We start from the raw sequence: 16,137 nt of genomic DNA on the forward strand, positions 1-16,137 counted from the left end.
AGGTGCCTTCCCCAGCAAGCAGTGCACACTCACCAAAATTCATGTGCTGCCATAAAGTATGCAGCCAACATACTTTGCAGGATGGATGGATGGATGGAAAATAAACACTGATCTCCTCTGATGGGATCTTTTTCTTATATCTCTCTAGGGGACACTGTGCAGCTCATTCAGTCAAATTATACCACCAAACAGCAAAGATAAGATATCTTAGGGTAGGAATTTATTAACCCGAATGTAACAGTCAGTAGCAATAGCATGAATCAGCCAGAATAGTAATAAACCACACAATCCCATATACACATTCTATACCCACAGTTGATCCAGAGGAAGCCGAAAAACCTCAGCAAAGCATGATCCAATTTGATACAGAAGGGGAAAAAATTCCGTCCTGATCCCCCGAGAGGCAATTGGATATTCCTTGGATCAACTTTACCTATAAATGTTAGTACCCAGTTACATTATGTACATTTAGGAAAGAATCCAGGCCTTTCTTAAAGCAATCTAGTGAGCTGGACAGAACCACCTCTGGAGGGGGGTCTATTCCACATTTTCACAGCTCTTACTGTGAAGATACCTTTCCGTATTTGGAGATGAAATCTCCTCTTTTCCTCTAGGCGTAAAGAGTGCCCCCTTGTCCTCTGTGATGACCTTAAAGTGAATAACTCAATACCAATTTCACTATATGGACCACTTATGCATTTGTACATGTTGATCATATCCCCCCTTAATCTCCTGTTCTCAAGAGAATAAATTCAGTTCCTCTAATCTCTCCTCATAGCTGAGCTCCTCCATGCCTCTTATCGGTTTGGTTGCTCTTCTCTGCACTTTCTTCAGTTCCCCGATATCCTTTTTGTGAACTGGTGCCCAAAACTGAACTGCATATTCCAGATGAGGTCTTACTAATGATTTCTAAAGAGGCAAAATGATCTCTCTCTCTGGAGACCATACCTCTCCTAATACAAGAGAGAATTTTACTCGCTTTGGAAACCGCAGCTTGGCATTCCATGCTATTATTAAGCTTATGAGCTACCAGAACACCCAGATCCTTCTCCACTATGGATTCCTCCAGTTGTACTCAAAAACTTACACTGCTTACATATAATAAATATCAAATAATACAGAGCTGTATTATTTTGTGTACTATTTATCTCCCTGGAGTTTAGCTTTAACGTGTGGTGAAGACTTGCTTTCATCATGTGTATGTACATTGTCAAGAAACACATTTTGTAAAATGACAATTTGCCATTTAGATACAATAATCTTTTTTTTTTTTTTTTTTTTTTCAGTGATGTCAGTAAACCGAAGGATTACTTTAATGTCTGTATGACTAAGGAACTGAAGTGTGATTTAACAGATATAAAATATAAATGTTATGCAAGAGTGAGTGCAGCAGTGGGTGACAACCAGTCAGAATGGGTGACAATACGCTTTGACCCCTACAGTGAAAGTACGTATATTTACTCTGTATCCCATCTAATGGTTTGTGTAAGTATGTGGATGACAATGTCCTTGGATGTTACCAAGGGCATGATTTCAACAGGAGCTCATCTGCGAATATTTGGAGGAATTCCAGGCTTCTTTGCCTACAATGTGATTGGTTAATCGGTTAACTGAGTCATGGAGAGCACTAAGGGGACTTTGTAAAAACAAACACTTTACTAACACCATAATAAAAGCATAAGGTAGTCCAACAGATTCCTTTACTAACCCATTGCACAGGCCCCACCGAAGATGCAACTTCTCCTGACCCATCAGATGTGAAGAGCCTGGTGTCCATCAGTGCTGGCCTGTTATTTCGACAGCAAAGACCATTTGTAGAGCCCCATCTCTTGGGTCTGGGTTTTTTTTTTTTGTTTTTTTTTAGCACAATGATTCTCAGGCTCCACAAGTGGTGCAAGAGCAGAGCTAAGGATTTTTGTAAACTGTAAAACGTTCTTAGTGTGCAGACCCTGTCATCAAATTGGCACATTTGTCGGACAGACCCTGGCACAAGTATTGATCTAACCATGTCCTTAAAACACTACACACACCCTGTTTTTTTATGGCACATACTGTACATCGAACAGACCCTATCCTTAAATTTGCATCATGCAGACCATGCTGTTGATATGACCCATGCATATAGCATACCCTGTCCTCAAATTTGTGCATGCAGCAAGCAGACCCTGTCCTCTAACTGGGTACATATATCAAGTAGACCTTGTTTCTGAATTGGCACATGCATTGAGCATATTCTTTTTCTCGAACTGGCATAAGCACTAAGCAGACTCTGCCTTCGAATTGATGGATACATCAAGCAGACCATATCCTTGAATTGCCACATGCATAAGGCAAACCTTGTCCCTGAACTGGTTCTTGTTGGCAGATATAGTCTTTGAATTGGCATGTCCTTTGGGAAGACTTTGTGCTTAAATTTTTGTATGCATCAGCTGACTCTGTGCTCCCATTGGCACATGCATCCACCAAACCCAATCTTTGCATTGGCACATGTACAATGCCTTGCAAAAGTATTCATACTCCTTGAAATTTTCCACATTTTGTCATGTTACAACCAAAAACATAAATGTATTTTATATGTGATATAATGTGATAGACCAACACAAAGTGACACATACAGTAATTGTGAAGTGGAAGGAAAATTATAAATGGTTTTTTACATTTTTTACAAATAAATATCTGAAAAGTGTGCATTTGTATTTAGCCCCCCTGAGTCAATACTTTGTAGAACCACCTTTCACTGCAATTACAGCTGCAAGTCTTTTTGGGGATGTCTCTACCAGCTTTGCACATCTAGAGAGTGACGTTTTTGCCCATTTTTCTTTGCAAAATAGCTCAAGCTCTGTCAGATTGGATGGAGAGCGTCTGTGTACAGCAATTTTCAAGTCTTGCCACAGATTCTCAATTGGATTTAAGTCTTGACTTTGGGCCATTCTAACACATAAATATGCTTTGATTGAAACCATTCCGATGTAGCTCCGGCTGTATATTTAGGGTCGTTGTCCTGCTGGAAAGTAAACCTCCACCACAGTCTCAAGTCTTTTGCAGACTCTAATGCCGTGTACACACGAGCAGACTTTCGACGGACTGAACTCCGAAAGACTTTTTGACAGACTTTCAACGGCTTTCCGACGCAACGGACTTGCCTACACACGATCACACCAAAGTCCGATCATTTCGAATGTGATGACGTACGACCGGACTAAAATAAGGAAGTTCATAGCCAGTAGCCAATAGCTGCCCTAGTGTCGGTTTTAGTCCGTCGGACTAGCATACAGACGAACTGATTTTTCGACCAGACTCGAGTCTGTCGGAAAGATTTGAAACATGTTCCAAATCTAAAGTCCGCCTGATTTTCGACAGAAAAGGTCTGCTGAAGGTCAGATGAAGCCCACACACGATCGGATTGTCCGCCGGATTCGAAAAGTCCGACCGTGTGTACACGGCATTACATGTTTTCTTCTAAGATTGCCTTGTATTTGGCTCCACCCATCTTCCCATCAACTCTGACCATCTTCCCTGTGCCCGTTGAAGAAAAGCATCCTCACAACATGATGCTGCCACCACCATGTTTTACGGTGGGGATGGTGTGTTCAGTGGTTTTTGGCTATACATAGTGTTTTACTTTTAGGCCAAAAAATTCCATTTTGGTCTCATCTGACCAGAGCACCTTCTTCCACATGTTTGCTGTGCCCCCCACATGGCTTCTTGCAAACTGCAAATGGGACTTCTTTTGGATTTATTTCAACAATGGCTTTATTCTTGCCACACTTCCATAAAGGCCAGATTTGTGGAGTACAAGACTAATAGTTGTCCTGTGGACAGATTCTCCCACCTGAGCTGTGGATCTCTGCAGCTCCTCCAGAGTTACCATGGGCCTCTTGGCTGCTTCTCTGATTAATACTCTTCTTGCCCAACCTGTCAGGATAGGTGGACGGCCATGTCTTGGTAGGTTTGCAGTTGTGCCATACTCTTTCCATTTTCGGTTGATGGATTGAACAGAGCTCAGTGAGATGTTCAAAGCTTGGGATATTTTTTTCCCATTTTAAAGATTTTTATTGAATTTTCAAAAGTAAAACAAGAATATTTCAGTTACATATTGAAACAATGTTGTCACAGAAATACATATATAAGATTCCAAAATAAAGAACAGGTGCTTTAAAGCAAGTTACCATAAAATACTACAATCAAACTAGAAACTTTTAAGGTGTTTAAACATTTATATAATCCCTGTTTACCCCAAAGGGAACTCACTGTAAACAAGGGATTGGTTAGGCCCCTTTCACATGATCGGACTGTTCAGGTCTGCCTGTTAGTTTTGACTGTGGACCTGAACGGGCGCTCCATGTTAGCCTATGATCGGATCATGCTGTCTGTTTTCATCCGATCCCTCCATAGGCAGCAGCGGCGCCTGACAAGCCCCTCCCCGCTCAGTGAGCAGAGAGAGACCTGTCATCCGCCGGCTCGGCGGAGATCAACGGAGAGATCTCCCGCTGAGCCAACGGACCGAGGCGGACTCCGTGGAAGCGGAGTCCGCCTCGTGAGAATGAGGCCTTAGAAAGAAAAGGAAGGAAAAGGAAGACGGTTGGAAGTTACCTTACTAATCAGAGTACCTTGGAGAAGATTATGGTTCAGAGGCAAATGTAATAGTTCTTAGTATTTTTCAGAAAATTTGAAGCCCTAGGATGTGAGATCCATTTATACCAAATTTTAAGAAATTTAGCTGTGGAGCCCTTTTTGTGCGCTAACATTAATTCATAGTGAGCCTGAGAGTTTAGTCTCAAAATAACATCTGATAGGTTAGGAGCCAAGGTAGATTTCCATAGTTTAGTTATGGTGAGTCTTGCAGCTATTAGAACATTAGCAACAATAGTCCTATACTGTGGTGGGTATAGGTCTAGGTTTAGACCTAATAAGGCCGTTTCTGGTGTGAGTGTCTTTAAGTTTCCTGTGAGGGATGCGATAAAGGAGGAAATTGTCTTCCAGAAACTAAATAGAGCCTTCTATCCCCATAGTGTATGCATTGAATTGCCAGTATGGGTATTACATCTCCAGCACGTGGAGGATGAAGAGGGAAATATTTTGGAAAGTCTGTATGGGGTCAAATACCAGTGGTTTAATATTTTTTGGGCATGTTCCCAATGTTCAATACATGATGTTGCTGTTACATTGATCTGTATGGCTTTCTGCCATGTTTCCCATGAAAAGGTTTAAGAAAGGTCTTTCCCCCATTTAATCATATTCATAGTTTTGGTTTGGAGCGGAAAAGATGAGAGGAGTTGATAGAAATGGGATATGGCTCTCTTCTTTCTGCTTTTATAAGAAGTGAAGAATTCCCATATTTCGCAAGGAAGTTCCATATTTCTTTTGGGGTTAAAGTTCTTACTAAAAGTTTTAGTGTTAAGCTTATTTGAGATTCTGGTCTTATGATCATCAGGTAAGTGATGGGAAAAGTTGATTCCCTGTTTAGACCAGGATGTTATATTAAGACGCACTTTGCAATATTCAATAACTCTTAATGGTATTGAAATGTGGGCTGGGTTGCTTATTGGTTGTAATTTGGTTAAAGCAAACTTCCAGGCTGATAAGGTAGATTTAATTGTTAGGAAATTGGGTATACCATAAAACCTTGGTTTGAGAGCATTTTGCAAGACAAGCAAAGGTTTTTAATACATTTTTACTTGATATACAAGCGATGTCTTGATATACAAGTACCATCAAGTCACAACTGAGTATAAAAGAGAAGAGAGGCGCCTCTAAGTGTAGCAATATGGTTACATTTAATGAAGGCACAACATTTAGAAACTCACATGGTTGATGATTCAAACAGGCACATCTAAGTATATAAGCGTCCTGGATAAAGATTTCCACATAGATGATCCTCCTCACCACCATCGACGTCGTCCCTTCCATGCTGCGCTCCACGAGCGGTTCAAACCTCGCTTTCAGATCGCTCTACTGCAGGGTAGTCTTCCCGGTCACAATTGCAGATAGCTTTACCCCGGATGCCTGCATACTTAGATGTGCCTGTTTTACTCATCAACCATGTGAGTTGTTAAATGTTGTACCTTAAATAAATGTACCCATATTGCTACACTTAGAGGCGCCTCTCTTCTCTTTTATACTCTCTAGCTCCTGCTGGATTTTGCTTCTAATCCCCTTGTGCAGACTTTCATTTGTGGATGGACATTTTATGGTTACACAATCACATTGCTATAATCTTTTTATATGAACTATAAACTGAAAGGCTTATGAATAAATGGTTGTGGAAAGAATCATTCGAGTTTCCATTATTTCTTATGGGGAAATCACTTTGATATACAAGTGCTTTGGATTACAAGCAGGCTTCCGGAACAAATTATGCTCGCAATCCAAGGTTTTACTTTATGTACTTTTAGTACTAGGTAGTGAGCGATTGCCAATGAAAATAGGTAATTTCCTCTTGTTATTTCATGTTCAATGTTCAACCATAATTTATCATTAGAGTGTATAAACCAATATTTAATTTGGTCCAGAAGTGAGGCGTAATAATATAGACGAACATCGGGGATGTTCATGCCACCTTTGGTTTTGGCCATAGTCATAATTGATAAAGCAATCCTTGTTTTTTTCCCTTCCAGATCAAGTTGTTTAATTTTGAGTTAATTTGTGTAAAGAGTTTTGTTGGTAATGGGATCAGGAGGGATCGAAAGTAGTATAGGATCTTCGGTAGCATTTGCATTTTAAATGCTGCTATCCTTCAGATCCAAGTTAGCTCAGTTTTTTGGATTGATTGAATATCTTGGTTGATTTGGGCTAATAGGTTGGGGTAGTTAACCTCATATAGTTTAGATGCTGGGTAGGTAAGTTGGATTCCCAGGTATGTAATAGAGGGAATATCCCAGTTGTATCTAGAATTTTGTCGCAAGTTGTCAACTTGATCTGGTGGAATATTCATAGGTAAGGCAAAACACTTGTTAGGATTTATCTTATAATAGTTAAGTGATCCAAAGGCATCTAGGGTATTCCTTACTTCGCTTAGTGAGGTGTCAGGTATGGATAATGTTAAGATGATGTCATCTGCAAATAGGCCTAATTTATGGTCCAATTGTCCAATTTTAATACCAGTGATGCTGGGGTTAGATCTAATGGATATCGCAAGGGGTTCAATTGCTAACGAAAATATGATGGGCGATAGAGGACATCCTTGTCTGGTTCCATTAGATAAATTAAAGCTTATAGAAATATTGCCTGCCGTGAATACTCTGCCCGAAGGTACCGTATAAAGTGACATTATGGCTTCTATAGATGAAGCCAGAGAATCCAAACTTTCTAATGCCCTGTACACGGTCGGACATTCCGACAACAAAATTCATGGATTTTTTCTGACGGATGTTGGCTCAAACTTGTCTTGCATACACACAGTCACACAAAGTTGTCGGAAAATCCGATCTTTCTGAACGCGGTGATGTAAAACACATACGTCGGGACTATAAATGGGGCAATAGCCAATAGCTTTCGTCTCTTAATTTACTCTGAGCATGCGTGGCACTTTGTCCGTCGGATTTGTGTACACACGATCGGAATTTCCGACAACGGATTTTGTTGTCCGAAATTTTTATAGCAAGCTCTCAAACTTTGTGTGTCGGAAATTCCGATGGAAAATGTGTGATGGAGCCCACACACTGTCGGAATTTCCGACAACAAGGTCCTATCACACATTTTCCCTTGGAAAATCCGACCGTGTGTACAGGGCATAAGGGTTTCTGCTATGTACCCCCAGTACACTCTATCAAATGCCTTTTTTGCGTCTAAACCAAGGAGCAGAGAAGGAATTCGGCTGCTACATGCATGAGCAAGTCAATCATTCCTCTGGTACTATCTGGGCCTTAAATAGAAAGACAATCCTGTGAGCCACCAATTTCTAGATGCTAAAACGTAAATAAAATACCTAAAGCTGCTAGCGTTACACACGTCACATACGCAAAAAACAATTATAAATATATATACAGTGCAGTGTTTCTGCAGGTCTGGTGAAACACTTTTATTTTTGCATAAATATATATACGCTGCGCTAAAAGGCATGTATAAGAAGTGCACAGTAAATAATGAACGAGTGAATTATAAATGTTAATACACATATATCATACTATGGATATAGTTAAGTGCCTAGTGCATAACTGTGTATTACAAGCCAAAAAATAAAAATATATATATATTAAAAAAGCAGCAATATATCAAAGTGCTTCTGTGCTTTCATATAGTGTCCAAATAAGTCAATAATGACCGTGCTTTCATACAGGGTCCAAACATGTCAATAATGACCATGCTGAAAAACGATGCTGTAAGTGATTTAAATCAAATAACAAAGTGCTCATGTGCATGCAAGTAGCGACCAATTGCGTCACTAATCCAGTATTGATAAAGGTCCGTGTAATCCAAAAGCTGTGATCCAAGCGGTGGTAAGGTGTCATCAGTCAGGTGCCCCCCTTAGGTAATAAATGCTCACCTTTATTTAATGGCAAGAATTGAATGACTTTATTCATTTCATCTACAGCTATTGGTTCGTTTAACTTTTCCACGTTAGTGGAGTCTGTATTGTAGGGACGTTAATCTTATTTAGGAATTGAGCTGTATCTAATGGTTGAGGTTGGGGAGTATTTTTGTCATCTTTTAGATTGTATAAACCTTCAAAGTATTCTGCAAACGTGTCTGCTATGTTTTGTGGTTTGTGTATGACTTTTCCTGATTTATGGTGAATTATTCTATGTATTTTTTGTTTTTCTCCCATTTAATGGAAATCAGTATCGCTTAAAGTTCGTTTCTTGTATCATTAAGTTGTTGGAGAAGAGGAGGATGTTTAGGGGAGGCTTTATATTCTTTTTCAAGTTTAGAAATTTTGCTTAGCAGACTTTTTACTGCCTGTGATCTTCTTTTCTTTTCCCTAGATACCATTTGGATCAGTAACCCTCTGGCATATGCTTTATGAACACATTATACACTAGAAATAGAGACAGAGTCATTATCATTTAGTTTAAAGAATTCTTCCAGTCTTTCTTTCATCACTGTCAGAGCTTCCCTCTGAGATAGGATATAAGTATTGTTTCTCCAAAGTACAAAGTTAGAATTTTGTTGCCCTAGGTTAATGATCATTGAAACTGGGGCATGGTCAGACCATGCTATATTATAGATACAGACGTCTGTGATTTTTTTGTAGGAGAACACTGTCAGTGATGAAGAAATCGATCCTAGAATAAGACTTATGAAAATTAGAACAAAAGGTGTAGTCCTTTTCTGTTGAGTGAAGGCACCTCCATGTATCATGGAAGTCTTCTTGAGAGTGGATGTCTTTCAAACCCTTCCTCGTGGATTGATTTCCCTAAGTGGTGTCCATAAGCGGATCCATCGGGGCACTAAAGTCTCCAGATAATATACCATTACCTTTCTGGAATTTTTTGTTATTTTGAGTACTTTTTGGAGGAATTGTTGTGGGTTTTTGTTAGGCGCATAAACGTTAGCGATCGTCAATTTTGAGTTTTCAATATTTGCAACCAGGATAACATTACTTCCCTGATGATCAATTTTGGAATCAATAAGTTGAAAAGAAATTGAGTCTTTGATGATTGTAACGACTCCTTTTTCATTCCTGCGATTGTGAGATGAGAATATATGAGAGAATTTAGGATGGGTTATCTCTTGCAAAATGTGATTCTTGTATGCACAGGATATCGCTGCCCAATTTTAAGGCGTCATTCCATAGGGCTTTTCTTTTAAAAGGGCTATTAAGACCTTTCACATTCAGGGATAAAAGGTTGGATACATTTCTCATGTGGTAACATCTTAAGTCTTATAGATAATAGAACCATAAAGGTATTATAAGTTTCTGGGGAGTTGTAACTTCCATTCAGAGGAAAGTCTGGAGGAGGAAAATAGTAAGAAAACGAGACCCATGGTCTAGAACAAGATGAAACATATAAGAACAATTGAGTTGCCAAGCAACTCCTATGTGCTTTACAACTCGCACTTTCAGTGTGGGGGATAGGTTAGCCTGGAGCTAGAGGATATGAGATTTCCCTGAATAACAAAAAGCCTGAGGTGGTTAGGTAGTGGCAGTTTTGGAGGAACAGGTATGGTAATTAGAGCTGCACAATTAATCGTTAAAAAATCGTGATCTTGATTCAAACCCCCCCCCGACGATCTCTATTGCAGAGTTTGCAGATTCTTTCATATAACAAGTGGAGAGACTTATATGCTCACTCAGCTGTCAAAAGAAAACATCTGGGCAGTCTGCCAAGTTTTTAACATGAAACTAACTCTTCCTTCTTAGATCAAAGGGATACACTTCTGTGTGTAAAGAAAAAATCCAGGCAGTTTGCCAAGTTTTTAACAAGGTGTAAATGCAGGAAGTTTAACCACTTAAAGTCTAAATCTTTTTCTGACACTTGTTTCTTAAGTTAAAATCAATATATTTTTGCTAGAAAATTACTTGGAACCCCCAAACATTATATACATTTTAGCAGAGAGCCTAGGGAATAAAATGTCAATTGCTGCAATATTTGATGTCACAATGTATTTGCCCAGCGGTCTTTCAAACACAATTTTTTGGGAAAAAATACTCTTCAATGAATAAAAAAAACAAAACGAAACAGTAAAGTTAGCCCAATTTTTTTGTTTTAATGTGAAAGATGATGTTACGCCGCGAGAATCGTGATCTATCTTCTAAGCAAAAAAATTGTGATTCTCATTTTAGCCAGAATCGTGCAGCTCTAATGGTAATGGTCTCCACTGGCAGTTAACAGACAGATAATTCATCCACGACTGATATTCCATTGAGATTTCATTTTTTCCTGAGGGTTTTTATTGGAAAAAATGTTTTCTTAATGGGGAAACAGCCCCCACGATTTTAGAGTTTTGAGGCCGTCTTCGATCATGTAGATCAGTGGTCATCAACCCTGTCCTCAGGACCCATTAACAGGCCAGGTTTTATATATTACCTTGGGGAGATGCAGACTAGAATACTGCAATCACTGAGCAGCAAATAATATCATCTGTGATGTATTTCAGTTATCTTGCAAACCTGGCCTGTTATTGGGCCCTGAGGACAGGGTTGATAACCACTGATGTAGATTGAGTAGGATGTTTTATTTCTTTCTATAATCAGTTTAGTGGGGAAGCCCCATCTGTATATTATCCAATGGTTGCGCAGTATTTTGGTGATAGAGTTCAGATTTTTCCTCGGTAGGATGGTTGCCTGAGAAAGGACAGAGTACAAGATTATCCCTGCATAGGGATCTGGAAGTGGTGTGTGATGTCTTGCATATTGCATCAACATATCTTTCACGTTGAAAAAATTGATCTTGGCGATCACATCTCTTGGTAATTTTTCTGGTATGTGGGGTGGTTTCGACAACCTGTGAGCTCTATGAATCACTAACTCTTGACTTGGTAGTGTGTTGATGAAATCTGTAATCATTTTTTGCAAGAATTTTTTCAGGTCATTATTTTTGACGTTTTCTGGAATGCCGCGAAATTTGATGTTGTTGTGTCTAGACCTATCTTCGAGTTCTGCGACTTTGAGTTTTAGTTGCTTAACTTCATCTTTAAGTACAAAATAGTCATCCACTAGTTTGTTGTGAGCTTCAGTAAAATCAGTCATTCTGTTTTCTATGTAATCTACTCTTTCTCCCAGTTTGTCTATTTCCATTTTGGATTTTTGCATAAATGCCTTCATGTCATGCTGAATTGCCCCTATCAGTGTCAGTGATTGCTTTGCCAGAGGTTTGGAAGAAATCCAGCTTTTCCTCATAAGGATTATTAGCAACAACAGAGTCACAGTCAATGTTAAAAATCACTTACTTGCTCCTCTGAAATCAGCTTGATGCTGCTGGAGCTGAGCCTGTTGTGTCTCTCTCCCCACAGAACGAGCTGCCTGGGTCAGCGCCATCTTCCTTCCTAGAAGATCTGGCCAGGCTGTGAAAACCCTTAATTTGTGGGTTTTTTCCCGCTATTTATGCTTCCCCCAGGGAGAGGGTAAGGTTCTCTGTACCTTCCAGGGTGTTGCTGTGTCCTCTGGCACGCTGGATGTCGCCGTTAGTCGCTTCAAGGAATCTCAGAGAGCAGGAGCTCTATCAGTAAGCAGCCATTAAGTTCCACCGACGGCCACGCCCCCTTGGGATATTTTTTATAACCTAACCCTGTTTTAAACTTCTCCACAACTTTTTCCCTGACCTGTCTGGTGTGCTACTTGGCCTTCATGATGCAGTTTGTTCATTAAGGTTCTCTAACAAACCTCCGAGGGCTTCACAGAACAGCTGTATTTATACTGAGATTAAATGACACACAGGTGGACTCACTTTACCAATTAGTTTTAGTTAGGGGTATCAGAGTAAAAGGGGATGAATACAAATGCACGCCACACTTTTTAGATATTTATTTGTAAAAAAAAATGAAAACCATTTATCATTTTCCTTTCACTTCACAATTATGTGCCACTTTGTGTTGGTCTATCACATAAAATCCCAATAAAATACATTTACAATTTTGGTGGTAACATGACAAAATGTGAAGAAAGAAGAGAAAGGTCTGGTTGTCCCCAGTAACACACTTCCATCCCTATAACATATAGTAAAACGAAGGATTCGCCCTGCGACTTTAAATGAAGTGGGTACCATTTCCGCCAGTAAACATAACAGTAGTAAATACAGTATATGGTTTATTCAAGTAAAATTGTTTACATGCATAGATAACACCAACAGTTGCCAAAAAAAAGATATATAAACAAGAAGTATTGGTACATGGATGTAATAGCAGTCATAGTACACGGGCATCATACTACCCGACTAGTTTCGCGAGATCCAGCTCGCTCTTCAGGGGTGGATGTTTGTAACATTGTACCTAAGATAAAAAAGTATATAGTTGGCAAAATGGCACAGTATTAGTTATAAAGGCACAGGGTAGAAGGTGGGGGACCCATAACCCCTCCTACCCTGTGCCTTTATAACTAATACTGTGCCATTTTGCCAACTATATACTTTTTTATTTTAGATACAATGTTACACACATCCACCCCTGAAGAGCGAGCTGGATCTCGCGAACCTAGTCGGGTAGTATGATGCCCGTGTACTATGACTGCTATTACATCCATGTACCAATATTTCTTGTTTATATATCTTTTTTTGGCAACTGTTGGTGTTATCTATGCATGTAAACAATTTTACTTGAATAAACCATATACTGTATTTACTACTGTTATGTTTACTGGCAGAAACGGTACCCACTATATTTAAAGTCCCAGGGCGAATCCTTCGTTTTACAACATGACAAAATGTGGAACATTTAAAGGGGTATGCATACTTTTTTCAAGGCACTGTATCCAGCAGACCCTATCTTCGAATTGGCTTATGCAATAACCACTAAACAGATTATTGAAAGAAATAACACATCCTACTCAATCTACACGATCGAAGACGGCTTCAAAACTCTAAAATCATGGGGGCTGCTCTCCAATGAAGAAAACATTTCTTCCAATAAAAAGCCTCAGGAAAAAATGTAATATCAGTCATGGATGAATTATCTGTCTGTTAACAGCCAGTGGAGACCATTACCATCCCTGTTCCTCCAAAACTGCCACTACCTAACCAACTCAGGTTTTTTGTTACTCAGATTGTTATTATTTTGTTTATCTCTTCTAGTAATAAGTAGACCCCATCTTGGAATTGTCTCGTGCATTGAGCAGACCCTGTCTGCAAACTGGACTATGTGTCAGGTAGACTGGGGTCTTTTTTTCCGTGGCCAGACATTATTGTGCTGGCCCCAGCAGTACTATGAATGGTTTCTTCACAATGAAGGTTCCTGCTATTTAATATTTTTCTTAAGAAGGTGACTAGAAGAGATAAACAAAATAATAACAATCTCTTGAAATTGGTACTGCCCTCTTACCCTGCTGCCTAGGCATGGGCCCACAAGTTCCAAGCTTAAAGGGAATTACTAGGCTTGGTTCTTTTTATCAGTCCTTCATATTTGCCTACATAGTATCTCCACCTCAGTGCCGCTGCTAAGAGACCAGGCACAACAGTTACTGTACATATTGTCTACTCTTTGCACACCAGAGAGTGTGTCCCATGCTCAAACTTAAAAGTGGTAGCGAACCTCTTGCAAATGTTGACCAAAGTCTACAGGACTCCATCTTCTTGCAAGAGCTCACAAGCTCCCTTTAGATGAATGGGAATGAAGGGGAATGCCCCTAATACTTTAGCTAAGGTGCCACACTCAACCTGGTTTGCTCCATGCTCTGATCTCTTCTTTAACATGAAATCAGCATATCCATTGCACCAATGACTGCCATGTTCTCCTTCCAAACACTCACCCCTGCACCATATTTGTGCCAAAATCTGATGACTAGACTCTGGCTAGTTGATAACCAAGAAAAAAATCTGTGCAACTCAGAAACTGCTTTATCTATCACACATTTCCATTTACACAGTTAAAGTGTATGTAAAGTATTTCGTTTTTCAGTTTTGGATACTTGGATGATTTTCTCGTTGGAGGATTTTCCCTCATCTCCTTGTCCTGTGACAGCTCTAAAATTGTGTTTTTTCTATAAAATTCTGAATTGGAAACAATGGTAATCATGATCAAAGAGAGGGGACACAGACAACAATAATACGCCAGATGTCCAAACCCTTCCACATTCTATCCAAAACAAAAAACCAAACAAAAAAAAAAAGTGCATTAGATACACTTTTTACTTAGTACTGGCAAGTGGGTGGGTACTTGAGATTGGGTGACCCAAAAATTAGGACCACTGTCTCAGGGAACCCAGATCAGCTGTATTTTTAAGTTTTTGTAAACAAAGTAGTCTATGTTAAATTGTACTACTTTATTGTATAACTCTTGTTCTTTTTTCTTCTCTAGCGGTGATTGGTCCACCAGAGGTCCTCGTTTTCTCCAGGTCTGGCCACCTGGACATCAGTATGTCTGGTCCTTTTGTTGAGTCTGATAGCAAACAAGACACCATAAAGGAGAAATATGGTGAACGCTTTTACAAAATATTGTACTGGAAAGATGAAGACCCTTTTCAAGTAAGAATTTTTATAAATAACACAGAAGGGCAACTGCATGCTTGGAAGCACCCTGTGTATAACTGACCAAGGGCTACTGTACACATTAATTGTCTTAGGTCTAGGTGTGTCTAGATGATTTAGGTGTTTATGCCTTTATCTAATTTAGTGTTTCAATGGTTTTTTAGTTGAAGTGACTGCACTGAGATACTAAGTTGGCACTTAATTTTTTTATTGCTTCCATAGGAGTTTTATCTTTAATCACTTTATTCTAGTGTACAAGGGCATTTGCCATGCATTTAAGATGCATCTACCATGTATTGGCCACCTGTTCATATTAAATGAAATTGAATAATAAAAGCAAACCACTAAGACCCCTTTCACGCTGGATGCGTTTTTTAGGCACTTTAACTAGCGCCTGTAAAGCGCCTGAAAAACGCCTCATCTGCAATCCCAGTGTGAAAGCCAGAGTGTTTTCACATTGGGGCGCTGCGCTGGCAGGACGTCAAAAAAAGGCCTGCAAGCAGCTTCTTTGAGGCACTTTGGGAGCGGTGTATACACCGCTCCTAAAGCACCCCTGCCCATTGAAATCAATGGGCAGCGCCGCCAAAGCGCCTGCAAAGCGGTGCTTTGCGGGCGCTTTTAACCCTTTGTTTGGCCGCTAGTGGAGGCTAAAAGCGCCCCGCTAGCGGCCAAAAAGCGCCTCTAAGACTACTGTAAATCACCGCTCAAACTAGAGGCGCTTTACCGCCGAGGCCCCCACAGTGCAAAAGGGCTCTAACTGATCTTAAACTGATCTTACATGCACACAGTGGATATATGCTAGAGCGAGTATCGCTCCCATAATCACCCATGATCAATTAGTAGTGATTAACAATTAATACATATGCATACATTGTATGCATGTAGTACTAATAGCTAAGGATCACTGAATGTTCCAGAAGCATTTTGAAAGTGTTGAAAGTTTCTTCAGGTGGGCATAGCTCTTAAAGCAGTTGTATGGCCAAAGTAAATAAAAAAAACCTGTAAGACAAAGGCATAATGAGCTAGTATGCACTGCATACTAGCTCATTATGGAATACTTACCTTAGAACAAAGCCCC

At 39.7% G+C, this 16,137-nt stretch overlaps 1 protein-coding gene across 1 annotated transcript in view; it reads left to right on the forward strand.

Annotated features, from left to right (window-relative positions):
• The window catches only part of LOC141129243 (interleukin-10 receptor subunit beta-like), a 67,158-nt gene that overhangs the window by 33,345 nt on the left and 17,676 nt on the right, over nucleotides 1–16,137 (forward strand). Inside the window, exons 5-6 of the mRNA XM_073617153.1 lie at nucleotides 1,287–1,447; nucleotides 14,890–15,056. Coding sequence (XP_073473254.1) covers nucleotides 1,287–1,447; nucleotides 14,890–15,056 — 328 coding nt within the window. The remainder of the gene's footprint in view (nucleotides 1–1,286; nucleotides 1,448–14,889; nucleotides 15,057–16,137) is intronic.

This window comes from Aquarana catesbeiana, linkage group LG02 (genome assembly GCF_042186555.1).
Source record: "Aquarana catesbeiana isolate 2022-GZ linkage group LG02, ASM4218655v1, whole genome shotgun sequence".
Taxonomy (NCBI): domain Eukaryota; kingdom Metazoa; phylum Chordata; class Amphibia; order Anura; family Ranidae; genus Aquarana; species Aquarana catesbeiana.